General features: G+C 54.8%; 1 protein-coding gene across 5 annotated transcripts in view; it reads right to left on the bottom strand.

Annotated features, from left to right (window-relative positions):
- Positions 1 to 6137: 6137 nt before the first annotated feature.
- SEPTIN9 (septin 9) overlaps positions 6138 to 19022 on the bottom strand; it is a 141527-nt gene continuing 128642 nt past the window's right edge. For all 5 annotated transcript variants that reach the window (XM_040081840.2, XM_040081843.2, XM_040081842.2 and 2 more), the window contains 5 exons: positions 14167 to 14284; positions 11236 to 11331; positions 10345 to 10441; positions 8829 to 8880; positions 6138 to 8120 (listed from right to left, as the gene is read on the bottom strand). In XM_040081840.2, the coding sequence (XP_039937774.1) occupies positions 7985 to 8120; positions 8829 to 8880; positions 10345 to 10441; positions 11236 to 11331; positions 14167 to 14284 (499 nt within the window). In that variant the 3' untranslated portion in view covers positions 6138 to 7984. The remainder of the gene's footprint in view (positions 8121 to 8828; positions 8881 to 10344; positions 10442 to 11235; positions 11332 to 14166; positions 14285 to 19022) is intronic.

Genomic DNA, 19022 nt, shown 5'->3' with positions numbered 1-19022 from the left:
CAGCAGCTGATAACAGAACACACACCCATGGTTACATCCTGCAACGCAATCCCGGACAAGTGGCCTGGCTGACAGCAGCAAATCCCATTTTAAACAGCTTTCCCTTGCAGCAGGAAGCACTGAGAGTGTGGTGTGCTCTGATGAACAATCAGAGGTGCCAGGCTGAGACAGGAGAGCTCCAAGCCCAGAGCCTCCAAACCAGTGGGAAATGTCCCAGGTACAGCCGCCAGCACAACCCCAGATCTGCCCACTCCTCCTCCATGAGGTGCTCAGAAAAGGAGACATCAAACATCCATGGCCTCTCTTTTCCTCCACAGGGCTCAGATTGGGATTGGTGCCTCCTTCTCCACACGCCAGCAGAAAAAATCCATTGCAGCCAGGCCTGAGGGAGGAGCACAGAGGGTGCCAGCAGGACAGGAGGTATTTTTAGGCCACAGAAGGCACCTCCAAAGTGTCACCCCTGCTCTTATCCTCACCCTGAGGTGGGTCCCTCAGAGCTGTGCTGAACATCAATAAATCTTTATGGTGGGACAGGTGGTCATTAGAGATGCCTCTTCCAAATCCTTTGTATCTTCATCCATCAGTCAGCTCTCTCTGCTGGAGAAAGTCCCTTCCATCCTGGAGAGTTTCAGAAGTAATTTGCAGACGTCTCAGCGTGCCCAGTAATTTTCTTCCTTATTAAATATTGCTAATGACAGAGTTTTAGACTCTCAGCCATACATCCACTTTCTGTTCTGGTATAAATTTTAATCTGTCTTCCCTCATCCTTCTAGACAAGTCTTTAAAAAAAATTACTGGAATAAAAAGGAAAGCACCAAGTAATTGAAAAGAACTGCTAAGAACAGAAAGGAAGGAAAGCTAAGGGAAGTTATAATGATTGAAAAGTTCAATAAAATCAGAGGAAAGCAGGAAAAATTCCAGTTTTTAATGAAATGGATGGTGAGGTGTCACTGGTACATGGCAGCAGATCCCTGGAAGGTGAGCTCTGTTTTCCCCTCCCAGGTCAGGCTCCCACCTCTATGGGCCACTTCAAAACCCCATTCCCTTCCCTTGTTTTAACTAGAGCTGCATTCTCTCCTCTCCATTCACCCTCAAGCTAAATCTTTTCATCTGGCGCTTTCAAAGCCTAACCAATAAAATGTTGAAACCAATAAAACTGTTTGCGGGGAAAACGTTTTCTGAAGAAAGCAAGCACAAAAGATGGCGTTTTTACCAAAAGCTGCGGGCAGAAAATGGGAGGCTGGAGTTGAAAAGCTCATGCAGATGAATCTTGAACGGTCTATTCTCGCCATCATAATGAGCACATGCATGATTAATGAAAATATTTATCCTCATAACCCACTGCAGCGAGTTAATATTTAATCCAAAGTCCACGTGAAAAGCCCAGCCTCTGCTGGTTCCTCACCTACCTTCTTGTTTCCTTGGAAATCTCTGAACTCTGCTAGCTGACCTGAGATTTGGCTCTTTGGGGCTGGCTTTTCCTGGCTTTCTGCATAAGTCCCACACCTTTTGATCCCGAAAGCGCCGCCACTTGGGACCGACAAGGTTTCTCAGATAATCCCGTGGAGCCCACGCTTTGTAACGTGCCTCACTTTGATATTCAAGGCAAAGCCGGACAGCCCACACATGAAAAGACATCCTTCCCTTTCTTCCCGGGCTTAATTTCATCTGCAAATTAAACATATCGAGACAGATATTTATAGAGGAGTGCCCCGATCCTCCCGGGAGGGCCATGGAGTCTCCAATGTGTAATTTTGCTTTAGGAATATGATTTTAATCTTGATTTTTTGTTCTTCCAGAGGCTGGTGGCAGGAGAGGAGAAGAGCAGGGAAGGGGGAATGCTGGAGGTGGGGCTCTCCCTCACAATCCGAGCCCTGGGCTGATGCAGTGTGGGGTGGCTGGATGTACACAGGGGGTCCAGGCTCTTTCTGCTTCCTTTTCCTCTGCAAAGCTGTGTCAGGACAGGGGCCTTAAAAGGTGACACTTTTTGCTTTTGAAAGAGCGGGGTTTGAAAACTTTGCCAGCAAGAGCTTTCAGCTGTGACTTACAAAAAATACCCAAACCAAACCAAACCAAACCAAACCAAACCAAACCAAACCAATCTCCTTTACAAATGGCGCACAGATATTGTGAAATAACTGCTCAGCCCTGGGCCCTGATGGCCCTTTGTGACAAGGAGCTCTCAGAGTCCTCCACCTCCCTGTATCCCAGTCCTCCACCTCCCTGTATCCCAGCCCTCCATTCCACATTTTCACTCTGGGCATCCCCCAGCATTAAAAAAAAAAAAAACAACAAAAAAACAAAAAACCAAACAAAAAAAACAAAACAAACCCACAAAAAGGGAACATTTTGGCTTATGTCATTTACAGATATCCCCTAGAGCAGAGCATAAAGGACTTTTATTTTGTTTTCCAGTTAAATATTTTCATTTTACCTTCTTGTTAAAGAGTAACTCAGTGCTGTTCTCTTGCTCAGCATCGCTCATTTAAATATCCTCCTGATGGGAAGAGTTCAGGGGAGGGAATCTTGCAGGAAAGATGGTTTCAGTAGCAATAAGGAGGAGGACTTTGGCACATTTCTTCATGCTATGAGGTATGTCTTTAAGCTTCAGTAAACTTTTGGAGTCCCTGGGAAGCTGGTAATGTGCTTTTGAAGGAAGTGTGACTTATGAAATTGCAGTTTTTAGCTTAGCTGGGTGATGCTAATGAGAAAATATCATGGGCTGCGGGTGGAAGTCTCCTGAATCCCATAAGTTAGGGATAAATTATTCTGTTTTCCTAAATAAAGCAGCGCCGTGCAATGCTGCTCCTAAATCAGGCTGATGGCGAGAGTTATTTATTAATTTGTGGAGGTCCAGGGGAGAAGCTCAGGCAAATAAATACAAACTAAAGAGAGTGAGAGAGTTACAAACCTGAGCTTGCTGAGGGCATGGAAGAAAAGGGTTTGCTGGGGTTGTGAGAAGGAGCAGGAGGGTTGGGACCAGCACCTCCAGTGATGGAGACAGCGTGAGGAGCTGGAGGTGGAGGGACAAATCCTCCTTTCTGCTGGAGCCACAGTGAAGATGATCAAACCCCCCCCCACAGCTTTCCACTGCAGCACAGCAGCTTCCCCGTAATTAAAGCCTGAGCTCTGCAACTCTGTGCCTGCTGCAGCCCGGCTCACACATCAAAGGGAGATGTTTCCCAGGAGGACAGCTCCCACGTCAGGGGGTTCAGGGACTGATGCACACTCCGGTGTGTAAGTGGTGGCCCAGCAGAGTCCCTGAACAGCAGCTCACCGGTGATGCCACATCCCCCTGGGGCTCCCGGTGCCCAGGCTTTGGGCAGCACAGCCCAACCCAAGGCTCCATCCCTGGAGCAGGAGCCCTTTGGGGCTGCCCTGAGCTCTGCAGGTACCACACAGCTCAGCTTCCCCTCCTACCCAGAGAGGATTTATTCCTCCCTGAGCAGGTCTCCAACGATGGCATTAATCAGGGAGAAGGATGAGTACAAGCCCGTGCACTGTGCGCTGTGGGTGAGTGATAAGTCTGTGCCGGTGCCTGGGATAGCAATCAGGAGAAGGGAGCGAAAGGACTCTTCCTTGAAGAGCAGCATTGTGGGTGAATATGTGCGCTTCTGGTGGTGATTACCCTCCAAGTAATTAGTTTTTAAATCAGGCAGACGTTTCGGGAACTACTCGCTATGAGCTACTTTAATTATTTATACTCCCTTTTTATTCTTATTATTTATAGTCCTCCTCTTTGGATGGAGGTGCTCTTTGGAACCTGACCCATCTCCAGCCCTCCCTGGCCCTGCAGCCGCCTCCTCCAGGGCTGCCAGGCACCCCCAGAGCCCGGCTGGGCTGGGGAGTCCCCTGTCCCTGTCCCTGTCCCTCCCAGAGCCAGGCGAGGCAAGCCAGGGCCCGTCCTTGCTGCGGAAAGCCCTGTTCAGATCGGTAATTAAACTCTCACTCATCTTCATTTCCCTCCTTTGTTCAAGTGAGGCCACTCAATAAGCCATTAGTGCAAGGTCCTTTCTGTCAGCCAAGGCATCCTCAGGCACATTTCCCTGGGAGACAGCTGGGGAGGGAGTGCCAGGGGGAGCAGCTCATTTCGTGCCCCCTCCTCTGCCCACACCCTCCCCTTCCAGCCCCTGCCAGGTCACTCCTGCCCTTTGGCCAAGGCTCTGGGGGAGTGAGGCGGAATTTTGCAATGGCCAACCCTTCCCCCAGCTGGGATTTTTCCCACAGCACCACACAAGCCTCTGTTCCATCAGAGCATCTGGTGTTGTTGCTCTCCCTTCGCCAACCCCACCTCTCTGGAGCTTCCCAACATCTGGAAGCCATTCCCTGCACCATTCCCATGAAGAGACCTCCGACCCCTTTGAGCTCCTCCTCTGGGCCAAACAAAAGCTGCTCTTACTGCTGAGCTGCAGGATTTTGCCTGCCTTCCCCCATCTCCATCCACCAAGCATTTCTCAATGTGTCACCAGGGCAGCATCTGCCTGGAGAGCCCCGGAGCTTCCTCTGTGCCCTCTCCCTCCATGGACACACTCAGATTCCCAGGGGGACACACACTCAAATTCCAGCATCTGCCTGGGAAGCCCCAGAGCTTCCTCTGTGCCCTCTCCCTGCATGGACACACTCAGATTCCCAGGGGGACACACACTCAAATTCCAGCATCTGCCTGGAGAGCCCCAGAGCTTCCTCTGTGCCCTCTCCCTGCATGGACACACTCAGATTCCCAGGAGGACACACACTCAAATTCCAGCATCTGCCTGGAGAGCCCCGGAGCATCTTCTGTCCCCATCTCCCTCACATGCTCAGACACCAACAATGAAGAAAACTGCAAAAAACCCCCCAAAATCCCAGCACAAGAAAAATCACAATATGGGCAAAACCTGCTGCAGATTCCTCCAGGAGCAAGGCCCATGGCCCATCTTTGTAGTTACTACAAGTACACATTGATTTTCCCTGCTCTCCCTGGGAGCTTTTGTTCTGGGTCTGGCTCTGGTTCCAACAGTGAGAACACCTCGACTTTGCTGCTCCTAATGCTGGAATCATTTGTGAGCTCTGGGGGTGAGGGGGGTTTGGGCTAAAGCCAGCACAGAGCTACTGTGGAGCGCAGAGAATGGAAGGGATCGATAGGGATGGGTCTGGCACTGGGGCAGAGCGGGGCCCATCACTGCACACCTCACTGGGTGCCACATGAGATGAGACAATTCCCTGCAGCAAACCCCAGGTGCCAGCAGAAAAGCAGAGTTAAAAATGTAGTTAAGCCTGTCCCGTGCTCTAGAGCCCCACAGGAACCTGACCTGAGTGCTGCCCTGCTGGGGCTGTTTTCCTCCAGTCCCACAGAATCCCAGAGGGGAGGAGGTTGGAAAGGGCCTCAGAAGTTCCAGCTCCAGCTTAATCAGGGTCACTTAGAGCTGGTCAGCCAGGAGTGTGTCCAGGTGGCTTCTGAGTTCAACTGACTGGGGGGGGAAATCACAACAAACGCGTCAGAGATTAAACCACCAGAGATGGTCAGCATCAGATCTGTGACACCAGGGAATAATGTGGTTTTCAGGATGGCCAATCTTCCAAGGGAAGCCAACTTCCGAGGGCATCCCAGGGCCAACCCTGCAGCCACGAAGGATCTGTGGAGCCAAAGCCACATTCATGTGAAAGACAAGCTCCTGCCTGCCCTTGAACTAGGGGCAACCCACCCCTCCACAAAAACAGTGGGAACAGCTTCACCGTGGCAGGAGAGGGACGGGATCCACCTGCCTCCCTCAGCATCAGGCTGGCTCCGTCCCAAAGGTGCCCAGCAGAATGAGCTCCAGCATTCTGCAGGGTACCTGGGGCAGCTCTCCGAGGGGGGATGAGTGAAGGGGGCCAGGAATTATCTTTCACCCTAACCAGGGCAGTTCTGGGGCTGGGCTCTCCCATGACCCCCAGCCCTACAGGGTCCATGCAGCAACGATTACGCCACGGCTGGGAACAGACATTTCCAAACAAGCCTCCTTCTATTTGCATTCGAAACATTTATTTTGGGAAATACATATTAAACACTATTATTTATACAAAAAATGGACTAAATTTTCATAATGCTGATAACCCCCAAAAGGCCATTGTAATAGATCTGGATGAAGGGTTTTTTTTTAATTGTATTATTTATTTTTTTTTCCCCCTTAAAAAAAAAAAAAAAAAAAAAAAAAAAAAAAAAAAAAAAAAAAAAAAGTCAGGTTACAAAGGAGAAAGCAGCGTGTCTTGCTTGGCCCAGCTTGAGATACCAACCAGAGGAAAAAAAAAAGTTTAAGATGGCATTTGCAGAAGTGCCTCACACAAGAGATTTTTCTTTTTTCCTCCCCTTTTAGTCATTTTTTTTTAACACTTGAAATATATATATTTATTTTTCAGTTAATACATTTTTGTTGTTGTTGTTGCTTTTGCTAAAATGTAGCAAAGTCAGCAAGTAGAGAGCTGCTGTTCCCCAACAGCTCCGTGGGGCTGTAGTGGAGGGGGAATAGGAGCGGAGAAGGGAATTCTCACCGTGCACCCCTTTGGCTGCCGGGGGGGGATGTGTGGGGAACCCCTGAAACCCTGCGCACCCCCAGCAAGGGCAGAGCAACCTCCTCCCTCCTCCTGGTCACCCGTGCTGAGCCAGGCTCTGTCCCCCCGTGGGCTCTGCCTCCCAGTGCTGGAGGATGGGACACGCTGCCACTTCAGTGTGTGCCCCCAAAAACGGGCGATTTGCGGGAAGTTTGGGGTTTTTTTTTTCTGTCCCTTCGAGAGGATTGGGAGGTTGGAGGACACCAGAAAGGCAAAGGGAGCTGGGGAGAGGGGCAGGACTGCAGAGCTCTGCCCCTGTGTCACAGTGCTACCTAAGGCTGGCAGGGGCTGGTTTACTGGAGACACACACCAGGAGGAGGGCGTGGGGGCAGAGCAGGGGGAGCAGCACCCACAAACAGCCCCCAGCCCCCCCACAGCCGCGGGGCTCTGTCAGCACAAGGACCAGCGGAACGGGAGCGTCTTCCCTGGACACACATCACACAGGGGGACCCAGGAAACGAACAGGAATTAACAGACACTCCGCCGATGTAGGGAAAAGCCCAAGAACCACGAGGGTCAGACAGGACAAACCTCTGCCTCCCAGCACGGCTTTGCAGAGACCGAGCTCCCCGCTCAGGACAAACACGCCCCGAGCTCGGCGGACAAAGACCCACCCCGCTGAATGACAAATAAGTACACAAGTGTTCCCAGGACATCAGCCACAGCTCCGGCCCTGTGGAGAGGGAACCAGAGTCCCCACGGAGGTTCACAGCCTTTTACAGGCTGCAAAGACAGGCGAGGCAGAGCCTCCCTTCCCCTCTCCCACGCTATTGCGAGGTCACGGTCTGAAAAGGCACTTCTCCCAAAGCAGGTCGCTCTGCCCGGCCGGGGGTCGGTGACAGGCGAGGTGACACCTAAACACTCCCAGTTTATTGCATGTACACAGGGTGCAGGGGCAGGGCTGGGGGCTGGCGGGTCCCAGAGGGCTGCACAGGGCTGGGAGGAGGCGGCAGGAGGACGAGGATGGCACCGCCTCGCCCTCTTCATCCCGCCGTACCTCGCTTCCCGAGGCCACGATCACCTGCGGGAACCCTCGCCTTCAACGGACGGAGAGGAGCCCCCGCACGGAGGGGCTGGAAGGGCTCCCGGGGCGCCCCAACCCCGCTGGCCCCACAGATCTGCACCCCTGGCTTGGGCTGCGGGGCCAGAGCTGGGGCCAAGCGAGAGCCCGGCCTCCACAGAGGGACGGTCCCCGGCCCGGGGACGCTGCTCCGGGGGCTGAGCGCAGAACTCACGGCACAAAGCGGGGGGACAGCGGCCACCCCGGCCCACGTGGGGTTATTTGGTCAGTTTACATGGCAGGGGCTTGGGGACCAGGGCAAGAGGGACAGTGGCAGAGGGTTTATATAAAAATAAAGGGGGAAGAGGGGAGAAACAGCGAGCGTGAGCGAGCAAGGTCCTGGCGGAGGGACGGTTACATTTCGTTGGCCACCAGCTCCCTGTCGGCCACGCCGTTGGACAGAGAGCTCTGGCCCTCGTTCAGCCTCTTCACCCTGTAGGCTTCGAAGTGGATGTTGCTGGTAATATCCTTGATGTTCTGCATGTGTGTCCTGCAGGGAAGGGAGATGGAGCAGTCACACCTTGCTGCACCCTAACCCCAAACCACAGTGCCACCGTCCCCTCCTGCCCCACGGTGCCTTTAGGGCACAGGGGGGAAGTAAAGGCAATGATGGGCAGGACCTGTGGCTGCAGGACACCCACCCAGGGGGATCCCCACCCTGCCAGTCCTGGAGCCTTCGCAGCCCCACACAACTGCGCCAGCAACAGACAGATCCCGTGCGCAGAGTCCGAGTTCACCTTGCAGCCAACCTGGGGAGGAGCCCGATGGCCCCTCTCTAGCGAGCCCAGGGGGCTCAGCCTCCCTCTCCCCACAGCAGGGACACTTCTTTCAGGAGGGACCAGCCATCACCCAGACCCCACCACACCCCAGGGGATGTCCTTGAACTGGGGGTGAGATCTGGCACTGCTGAGGGACCACTGAGGCCAAAAGCTGCTTGCAGGCGAGCTGGAGCCACCTTGCCAGCAACCCTGGAGTGTGTCCTGACCCCTCCACTGCTCCTCTCCCCCTTGAACTCAGCACTGCAGCTGAGAAAAGCCCCCAGGGAGCGGGGCCACCCTCTGCAGAGGGGCAGGGATGAGGGTGAATGGGCGGAGGGATGGAGCAGCAGAGTGAAGCAGCAGCTGCACCAAGCCGTGCTGGGCTGTCCCCTTTCCCTGGATGCCACAGGTGACACAGGCTCGGGGGACAGGGCACTGACCTGATGAGGAGGTCCCGCAGGTAGGCGAACTCGCAGTGTGTCGTGTTCTCCACTGGCAAGAGAGACAGAAACGCGCCCGTGAGCGCCCAGGGCCACCCCCCGGGGCACGCAGGACCTGGGGGCTCCCCCAGCCTCTGGAGGGCTCAGATGGGCACTCACACCCCGGGGTACAAGCGCAGGACTCGGGAGTGCAAAAGCCTTCACAGCTCAGCTGCCCCAGCTCAGCCCTGGGGAGCTCTGACCCAGCACCCACAGCCCCTTCCCAGCGCCCAGCCAAGGGGGCAGCTCCCAGCAGCACCCCCAGCACAATGCTGGGACCCCCAGAACCCCAAAGAAGCCAGGGGAAGGGCCACGGTGAGCTCTGCAGTGAGCACCGGGCGTGTCCCCACAGCAGTTTCATCTGTGGCTTGGCCACGAGCAGCCTGCAGCATCCCAGGCAGGCAAGGACACGAGCTCCTGCTGTCAAAGGCTACTGCTGGCAGGAGGAGGAGTGCTTGCAGCAGGGAGAAATCAAGGGGTGCTGCTCCACCACAATCAGACAACTGCTATTTCACCCCTGATTTCACTCAATTTAGAGGAAGAACTCCTGTTCAATATTTTTTTTTTTTTTTTCCTACCCAAACAGCCCTACACATAGACTAGCAGAATCCTTTATGTTGGAGAAGACCTCTAAGATCATCAAGTCCAACCACTAAACATCATGCAGGAATGGCAAAACAAAAACAACACTGCTGTGCAAAGGCTGCCTGTGGCCATGGCTGCGCTGAAGGCAGATGGCACGAGCAGAATCTGAGGGTTTAATGAAGCCCATTGAACTCAGAATGTTCAGGGACACAGCACGAGAGGGCAGCAGAGCTTCAAAATACACCGATTTTCCTGGCAGCTTTGTTAAACCATCCCTCAACGCAGGATTCCTGTTAAAAAGCCTCGTAAATGAGGGGAACCTGTGAAGTGAAGGGGAGGAAGATGAGAGGGGTGGCACTGGAGATGAGCCAGCTGGCTGCCAGAAACCACGAACGGGGAAATGTGTACATGTGCTGGAGCCAGGAGCTTTCATCCAGCCTTTAAACCGTGACTGTAAAATGGGGGAGGAAAAAGGGAGATGTTGACGGGAGACGGAAGAGATCCCACAGGGGAACCAACCAAAGCATGGCGGAGGCTACAGATGCCAGGGGAAGGTTCTAACAGAGGCTTGAGACACGGGGATGTCACTGGCGTGGCCTCAAATCCTGCCATCAGGCAATTAGCTGTGCAGGAAGAACAAGCCAGGCCACGAGAGCCCCAGAAATGTCCCCTCCAGCACTCAGCAGCCCCCCAGGACACACCAAGGCTCAGGAACCCAGCACAGGAGCATTGGCCAAGGTGTTTCCAGCCCTCAAACATCAGGAAAATTATCTTTTTTTGGAGGGGCGGGGAAGCACCACATCCACCTCAACTTCTGCTGCTGGTTTTGGATTTTATTGCCTTCTGCCAGGGCAGGGAGATGGGCTCAGGTGGGGAAGCAAGGACGAGGTACCTTCAATGGTGCCCCACTTGGTCTTCCTCCCAAGGATTCTTCTTCCATTCACCTGGTACTCCTGGTCACTGCCCACCACTGCGAATGGGATCATTTCCTGTGGAGAGAGAAAAACAAGGTTGAGGTTTCCTCCTGAGAACTGGTCAGGAAACCAAACCAGTGAGCAAAGTCCTCCACTGAGCTGCTCCCAGGAGGGTTTCACGGGATGAACTGGTTTGCCCCTGATGCTCCTGAGCAGTGCTGCCTGCCAGGGCCCACAGGCAGCCCAGGACTGGGTACCAGCATCTCTTGCACACGTGCCCAGCCTAAAACCAGCCCAAACCCAGCCTAACCCAGTCCTTCACTGGCAGGCACCAGGTACAGCTGGAGCAAAGGTATCCCAAAAAGCTTCCCTGGGAATTGCCCCCAGCACCTGGCAACCTGTGGCCAACTCATTTCCCGATCCAAATTGGTGTCTTTGAACTTCAGAGTCCCTAAAGGAGGTTTTTTCTCCCTCGAATTTGTCCAATGCACTTTACTGTGCCAAAAAAAAATTTGCTGGCTGCTTCCCGTAGCGTGGAACTGACAGCTGCAGGCAGCCTACAGGTAAAATTCCACCCCAGTGCTGGGAAGGCTGCTGCCCTAGGCACGGGTGGGCAGGCACCTCTGTCCCCTGAGCCTGGGGCAGGGCCATGGAGCCTCTGCAGGGGTGGAGATGGGGAAGGACCATGGACCTTCCCCAGGAACCTTTCCCACCCTCCTTCCAGCCCTGCTCTGAGCTCTGGCAGGATCCCTGCTGCTGGGCAGACCCCATGGACAGGGCACAGCAGCTCTGGGAAGCAATGAGAGGCCTTTTGGAAGGGAAGCCCACCAGGACATCCCCAGCCCCTGGAGGCGCAGGGCCGCACTGACCCGGAATTTCTCGTTCACCAGCCGATCTTCGGAGTCCTCATCGAACTCCTTCTGGGGGTACACGTCGATGCCGTTGGCCAGCAGATCAGCCATTATCTAGGAGGGAAGGGCAGAGGGACAGGTGAGGGACAGGCAGGAGCAGGAGCTGCGCTCCCAGCACGGCAGCTGCTCCCAAAACAGGGCTCTGAGTGACGCCCAGCAGTCACAGCAAGGTCCAGCAGCAGCGTCCTCCCTCTGCACCCCAAACACCGCCCAGCTGGGGCACAGAGACCTGTGCTCCCCTGCCACACACACCCCGAGAGCCTCCCCTCTGCCAGGACACAGCTGGGGCACAGAGACCTGTGCTCCCCTGCCACACACACCCCGAGAGCCTCCCCTCTGCCAGGACACAGCTGGGGCACAGAAGTGAGGAAGTCACAAGAGCTGGATGCTGCTTGGGGTTGGAAAAGACGACAAGACAAGCTGGCCAAGCAAAGGGGAACACAGCTGCCAGGCTTGTAACACAGAGGTGAAAAGCTGCTCTCTGGTGCTTGTTTACACTCCTTGGGAAAGGAACTCGGTCTGAGGGGACAAGGACACAGCTTGGAAGGGCAGACTCCGAGGACTTCGCCTCTGTGCAAGGCCAGGAGATGCTGAAATCTGATTCCTGGGTGGAGGCTCAGCTCATGGGGAGCTTGAAGGATCAACCTTCTCCTACAACAGCTCTGCAAAGCCAGGCTGGCAGCAGCTCCCACCTTCACACGGCGAGAACTGCACACCAGTGCTACAGTGCAGGCTGGCAAAGGAGTGGATCCAGCTCAGGGGGTGCCCCCAGCCAGCCCCACACACTGAGCTTAGGGGAACAACCCAACAAAGCCAACTCCAGGGAGCACATTCCACTCGCTCAGCACAGCACTGGCAGCCAGGCTGGTGCTTCACATCCCCTGCCCACCCCATCCAAACCCAAAACCTCTCTGAATCAGCTACCAGGGCTCTGCTTTTGAAAAGCACACACTCAGGCACACTGGAATGAGTGGGGAAGGTCCCAGCCTGTGCCCACCTGGCCGGATTTGCTGCCCTCTCATCTGCTGGGACCAAACACACCATGTGGCTACGTGTTCTCCCTCCATCTGAAAGGATTTGGGAGGCCTGGTTATAATCAGGGAGCAATCAGAGACAGGGTGAGCTCATCCTGTGCTGAGCCAGCGCAGAGCAGCAGAGCCAGGCACTGTCCCCATGGTCTGCCAAGGGTGCCCAGGTGACATCTGAGGTGTCACAGTCTGACTTTGTAGTGCCAGAGCCAGCCCGTCCCCTGCAGACACAGGGATGTGAGCGCTGGTAACCTCTGAACGGAGCCAGCAGCCTGCAGAAGCCACCACAGAGAGCAGATGTGGCACCACGGAGTCACCCCTCCGTGTCCCCTCAGCAGCTCCTTGCAAAGAGCCTGGGTCAGCCCTCAGCTCCATCCCCAGCCAGCCTTTGGCCAAGGAAATTGCTTGGAGAGTTTGGATTCAGCCCCCAAAACCAGACTGGGTACTTGAAGAACTGGGAAGGAGAGGCTCCCACACTGGTGTGGGAAGGAGCAGCTGAGCCTCTCCTGCAAGGGGGCATGGAACCAGCCCTGGCTGAGCTGTCATCCTGTCCATAACCAAAGGAGAGGCCCCTAAAACCACCCTTTTGGCAAGACTCTCTTTCCCTTTACTTCTCCCAGGTCAGACTCCTGGATCAAGGAGCTTGGTGGTTTTTACTTCTGCAGGGAATGCTGAGGCCATCACGCCTGCAGCCACATCCATCGCCCACACAAACGGATTTACAGTCCCTTACCAAACCCCAAACGAGCCACCTCCACCTCTCAGAGCAAAGCCCACGCTGTGGATTCAGCCCCTCCTCAGCTCCCAACCACGGGAATTTCATACCTTGCTTCCCTTTTAAACCTTGCCCAGCTGAGCTCAGCAAACCCACACGTTTTTGACTGGTTCCTGAATCAGTGCACAGTGCTGCAGAGGGAGGGGTTCCCAGCCCCTACGTGCACCAACCTCCCAAAACAACAGAAACCAGCCTGAAAACAACAACAAAGCGGGCAGGAGAAGCAGGCCTGGAGACACAGAGCTCCAAACTCATCCTGCACTGACAAGGATCCAAGAGAAACACAAGGAAGCGCTCGGGGAGCAGACCTACCCTGCGGCCACGCGGGATCGCTCCGAGCTGCGGCCCCAGGAATGCGCTGGGCTCCCGGCCAGGCACTGCCTGCACAGCCCTGCCAGGGCAGCCACCAGCGGAGCAGGGGCACCAGGGCACGGGCCTGGAGCCCTGGGCACTGAGAATTCCAGGCTGTCTGTGCTGACAGGCACTGACCCCCCAGAAAATACTGCGTTTTGACCTGAGGCCGTGGAACCGGCTCCAAAATTGAGTGACAGCGCTGGGATTGTGGGTGTGGAGTTTGGATAGAAGAGTGTGATATCACAGCGTGGAAAACTGAGAGTTTAAGGGTTTAGAATATACATAAATATATATAGTATGTATAAAGCAAGATGGAGGTTTCAGGGTGTAGGGTTAGTCCTTCTTTTTCACCTTCTTCTCCATGGGTCTGGGTGGGATTTTGTAACTGGACAGAGAAATCCGCATTGCGGGTCACGGGTGGTTGGTTATTGGGTTAAAAGTAAAAACAATTTCGCTGTCATTTCTTAATTGGACAGTTTACCCTTAAAAGGCCTTGTAGAGAGATAGAGAGGGCTCCATTTTTAGTTTGTTAGCCAGAAGTGCTGCAGAACTCAGGTTTTGTGAGACTGCAACGTAGGTAAGAATCAATAAAACCCCCGAGTCCGAACACAAAACACCGTCTCGCGCATTTAATCCCGACTCCGGCAGAAAAGAAGATTAAAAGCATAAAAGAAGATAAAAGCACCAGGGTGCCACAGCTGGGAGCCTGGGGGAGAGGCAGCAGCCCCTTACCCGTTGTTTGAAGTAGTCCCTCTCCTCCAGCGTTAGCGTGTCGGCCTTGGCGATCACCGGCACGATGTTGACCACTTTGCTCAGGCGCTTCATGAACTCGATGTCCAACGGCCGGAGCCTGGAAAACAGCAGGAAAAAGGGGATTTGCACTCCCAGGCTGCTGTAATCCCCTGGCAGGGAGGGGGCATTCAAAGAGCAAGACAGAGAGGGAATCGCTTCCTTTCAGACTGGACGAGTAAAGACGTTTTGCTAAAAGCACACCAGCGCGGAGAGGGTTTAAAAACATTTCAACATTTCCCTTTCAAAGCTGCCGCTATCGCCTGTGAACCCTCACAAAGCCCCGTGAAGTGGCAGAGGGCTTTCATCTCGGCAGGAAGCTGCCCAGAGCTGCTGGTGTCCTTGGTGGAGCTGGGATGAATCACAGAATCACAGAATTTTTAGGTTGGAAGAGACCTTCAAGACCATCGAGTCCAACCCATCTCTAATACCTCAACTAGACCATGACACCGAGTGCCACATCCAGGCTTTTTTTAAACACCTCCAGGGATGGTGACTCCACCACCTCCCCAGGCAAGCCATTCCAGTACTTCATCCCTCTTTCAGTGAAAAACTTTTTCCTGATATCCAGCCTGTATCTCCCTTGTCTCAGCTTGAGACTGTGTCCTCTTGTTCTGCCTGAAGAAAAGAGACCAACCCCCGGCTGAGCACAGCCACACCTCAGGAAGTTGTAGAGAGTGAGAGCAGGGCGATGCTGCCTGCAGCCCAATGCCACGTGCAACCCAGGACCTGCTCCAGCTCCATCCCAGCTGTCACCGACCATCCAGGGGCAGCACAACACGGGAATGGCCACAGGTGACCGGCCCTGCTCCCTCCGTGGTTATGTGCAAGCTGGGAGTGCCCCTCGCATTCATCAGCTGGGATTAAAAAAAAGCTCTGGGAATTCTCCAGGGGCTCACAGAGCACAGAAGGGATGCTGCTTGCTCCAGAGGGCGAGGATGTCAGAAAATCTCTACAACGGAAGTCTCAGCAGAGGGAAGCTGCAGAGATTGCATAACCCCAGCGATTAGTGCCTCGGGAAATCCCTCCCTGCTGACTGCTCCACGCCCAAGGCCTGCAGACAGCGATGAAGGCACCTGGCCATGATCCCCCCTGCTCCTCAGTCCTCCCTAGGGGTGTTTTACATGCTGGGGGTCCCAAACCAGGAGAAAACCCTCCCTGGGACACCTCCAGTTGCTGCTCTAGGTCCCCCTTGGTGGCTCTGAAGGTGATGGGGACGTGCAGCACGGCTGAGCTGAAAAGGAAACCTGGAGGTCCCAGGGTGCAGGATCACCTTTGGGGCAGGAGCCTGTCTGAAATGAGCCCTCACTGAAGGGCCAGGAGAGCACCCACTGCCAACTCGCTCAAGCCAAACCCCACCATGGTCTCCTCGGGCCCTACAAAGGGCTCAGAGCCCCCTGCAGCCCCAGGAGTGCAGAGGGGAAGGGACTGATCCCGATCCCCATCCCACGGGGACACCTCTGCCTGGCTCCAGTGCTGAGGGAGGGGCACTGAGGCCCAGAGAGACCCATTCTGATCCGAAACAGCAGCTCAAGGCTGCCCCAGAGCAGCTGGTGACCCAGCTGAACCCTCCCCTGCTCATCCCCTCTGCCAGGGATGGAGCTGCACCGTGCCAGGTGGATCTTGTCCCCGCACACCGACAAAACACACACAGCCCCGAGCACGTCATTAGCGCAGGGATAAACGAGGTCCTAACGCAAACACGGGGTCACAGATCACCCCGGGCCTCAGGGAAGAGAGATTTTGGCTATTAAAGGGAAAAAAGAATAGGAATAAAACACAAGGAACCCCCCATGGACACATCTAAGCTGCCTTGCTGCTGGCAAACATTGTTTGGAGCTCTGCATAATGTATTTCCCAGACCTCCAAGGAAGTAATGCAGTAACACTCCTTTCCCAGCAGAATTCTTTCCCCTCCTCTCTCTTTGCTGTTTTCCAAACTATTTTTCTCCTCTAAAAGCTTCTTCCCCACTGAGCCTGTGTTCCTGCCTCTTTCATCAGCTTTTCCTTTAAAGACCAGGATGCATACGGAGCGAGCACAGAGGAATCCACAACCAGGCAGACATTTGGGTTTCAGCTCAATCTCCATGTTAAAAGCTCAGCTCCCATCCCTCAGATCCCTCACACATCCCCAGGATGATGGAGAGGAGGCAGAGGCAGAGCCAGAGCCTGCCCACACCCCTGCAGTGCCCATCTGCACCCAGCCAGGCACAGTGACCGTGTCCCTCTGCACCCAGGCACCTCCGACACAGCTTTCTGCTCCCACGGGCTCCTGCAAGTGCCTCATCCACGGAGGTCACCATCCTGCACCGTCCTGAGACCACCCAGCAGAGCAAACCCCGTGTTTTTAGGGGTTTCTGCAAGTTTCTCGATATTCTATCGACTCCTGCCAGGTAGGTAGCTCCCCCAAAACCTTAATAATGTAAAAGAAAGCTAAGAACACTAACACTTTCCACTAAGAGCAATGCCTGCCTGTAGCTAAACACCACATTCATGTGAAGACAACAAAGGAAAGCACATGCATTAAGTGCTATTTGCTCCAAGCACATCACAGGAGAGAAGGGAAGGCTCAAGAAAAAAAAAAAACAAAAAACCCAAACTGATCTATTTTCTTCCCCAAACGGGCCCTGATACTATTAACTTGTAACGAAAACATTTTGGGCTTTGCTGGGAGGGCTGGAGGAGCTCCAAGCGGAGTGGATGGGCTGGAGCAGGAGGTGCAGAACGGGCTCCAGCCACTCCAGCTGGGGCTGGTGGTTCCCTCATCCCCTCCTGGGCTTGCCAGGGCTGGGCACAGGTTATTTATTTCTGCCACCGTGCACAGCCAGGATCTCAGCACAGGCTCCTTCCTGCTGGTTCCCCTGAAATGCTGCGGCAGCAATCAAAACCCACAGCCAGCTGCAAAGTTATTTCCTCTTGGTTGTGCCCCAGATCAAACTAACAGCAGGAATTGGAGCTGTGCGTTGAGTGAGGACCCAGCAGCCTCCCATCACCTGCTCCAGGGAGCTGAGAGGGGCAGCCAGAGGGGAAAGAGGGAGTGGGTGGCAGCTCCTGAGCCACCAGCCCTGGCAGAGGCAGGAGAGGTGCTGACGAGGCCAGGCAGAGCTCCAGAGCCATTCCTGAGCTGAAGAGAGCTCTGCAGGGGTCAGAGCAGGGGTATTTATTGGGTGGCAGAGCCAGGCTTGTGCAGCTGCAGCTGGAAGCCCCTGCCAGCACCATCCTCAGCCCTCACAGGCATGGTTACACGGGAGCTGGACAGGCTGCAAAACCTGTCCTGAACTCCTTCATGAGCTCCCTCATGCAGCAGAAACTTCTCTGCTGATTAACCCTGGAGCTGCCTGCATGGGAGGGCCAGAGCGAGACAGAGCCAAGCAATCCTCTGCTCCGGCCTCCAAATCTCTGCACCATCTTTGCTTTCTTTTTAATCCCTCACTCCTTTAAATTTAGAAAAAAGCAAGCTCTCACCCAGTGCCCTGGAGGAGAAACCCAGCAGCCTGCAGCATCCACAGAGTCCTGTGCCATGCCCATCCAAGCACCAGCAGCAGCGCCCCAGGCCACACAAACACCCCGGGAGGGCAGCACCAAGCCCCTGGGACGTGTGTGGATGGTCCATGGGGGCGTGCTGGGGTTCCCTGCAGCTGGGTGATGTCCCCAGTGCTGGTCCCTACAGCTCCACCAGCACTGCCATCCTCCCCGTCACCTCCTGGAGAAGACAGAGGCACCACAGCAAGGACATCAACGCCCTGCTGCGAGGGGCCACGGACCTGCTGCCTCATCCAGGGCACAAACCTGCACCCCAGCTGTGTGAGAGAACCCCAGGACAAGGCTCCCACACAGGATCCTCTGCTCCAGCACTGTCACAGCAGCTCCACCCTGCAGGAGAGGCGGCCACGTCACCCTTCGTGTCTGTGGGCACCGCTGGGGAAAAGCCTGTCCACGATGATGAGAAACATCACTGGGACTTCACAAGAGAGCAGAAAGGAGCCCCAGTGTCTGCTCGAGCTCTCAGAGCAGCAGAACTTCCCATCGGCTTCCCCCTCCCAGCGGGGTTTGTCCCTCAGGTGGCAGGAGGGGACAGCCCCAGCCCGGCCGTCAGGCTGCGGGGAGAAAACCAGCACAGCAACAACGGCCCCCGAAGGCCAGGCTCGCTCGGATATTGGAAACACATGTTCACTGGAGAGAAGGGGAAAAAAAGCAGCTGAAAATCCACACAATTGCTGTTGGCCGGCGGGTGAGAGAAACCAGAGCGCGGTGGGAGAGGCTCGGCCGGGGGACATGGCCCCGGGGCTCCACACCCCCCCAGGCACCCTGCACCCATCCCCTCCGAGCAGCAGATGTGCTGTCCGAGAGCTAAACAGCCAGAGAGGTGAGGAAAAGCTGGAGCACAGCGAATGCTGCGAGACCTGCAAGGCAGGGAATGCAGATCCGGGCTGAGATTAGCGGGACCGGCGCGTTAGGCTGGCCTAAAAATGTCACTTCCCTTTGAAACCTTCTCTGTTTTATTGTGTTCAACCATAAATGTTTTGTCAGCCCCTCTGCTCCTGATCAGTTACACAACAGGGGAATAACTGGCCCATGCAGTCATTTTATTCCAGTGAAGGATGCATTTTTGGTCTACCCACTGACAGAAGCAAAACAAAGTCTTTTCTATTGGAATAAATCTCCGCATGGGGAAGTGGGAAAGGCTGACATGAATGCAGCGCTGGAGGCTCAAGTTTACTTTTGAAAACAGACCCAAAAACATCCCCAGTGCAGACAGAGCCAGAAGTGGAAGGAATTGACACAAATCAAAAGGAAACT

This window comes from Hirundo rustica, chromosome 18 (genome assembly GCF_015227805.2).
Source record: "Hirundo rustica isolate bHirRus1 chromosome 18, bHirRus1.pri.v3, whole genome shotgun sequence".
NCBI lineage: Eukaryota > Metazoa > Chordata > Aves > Passeriformes > Hirundinidae > Hirundo > Hirundo rustica.
The sequence above is the reverse complement of the archived record's forward strand: the minus strand, read 5'-3'. Positions and strand labels throughout refer to the sequence as shown.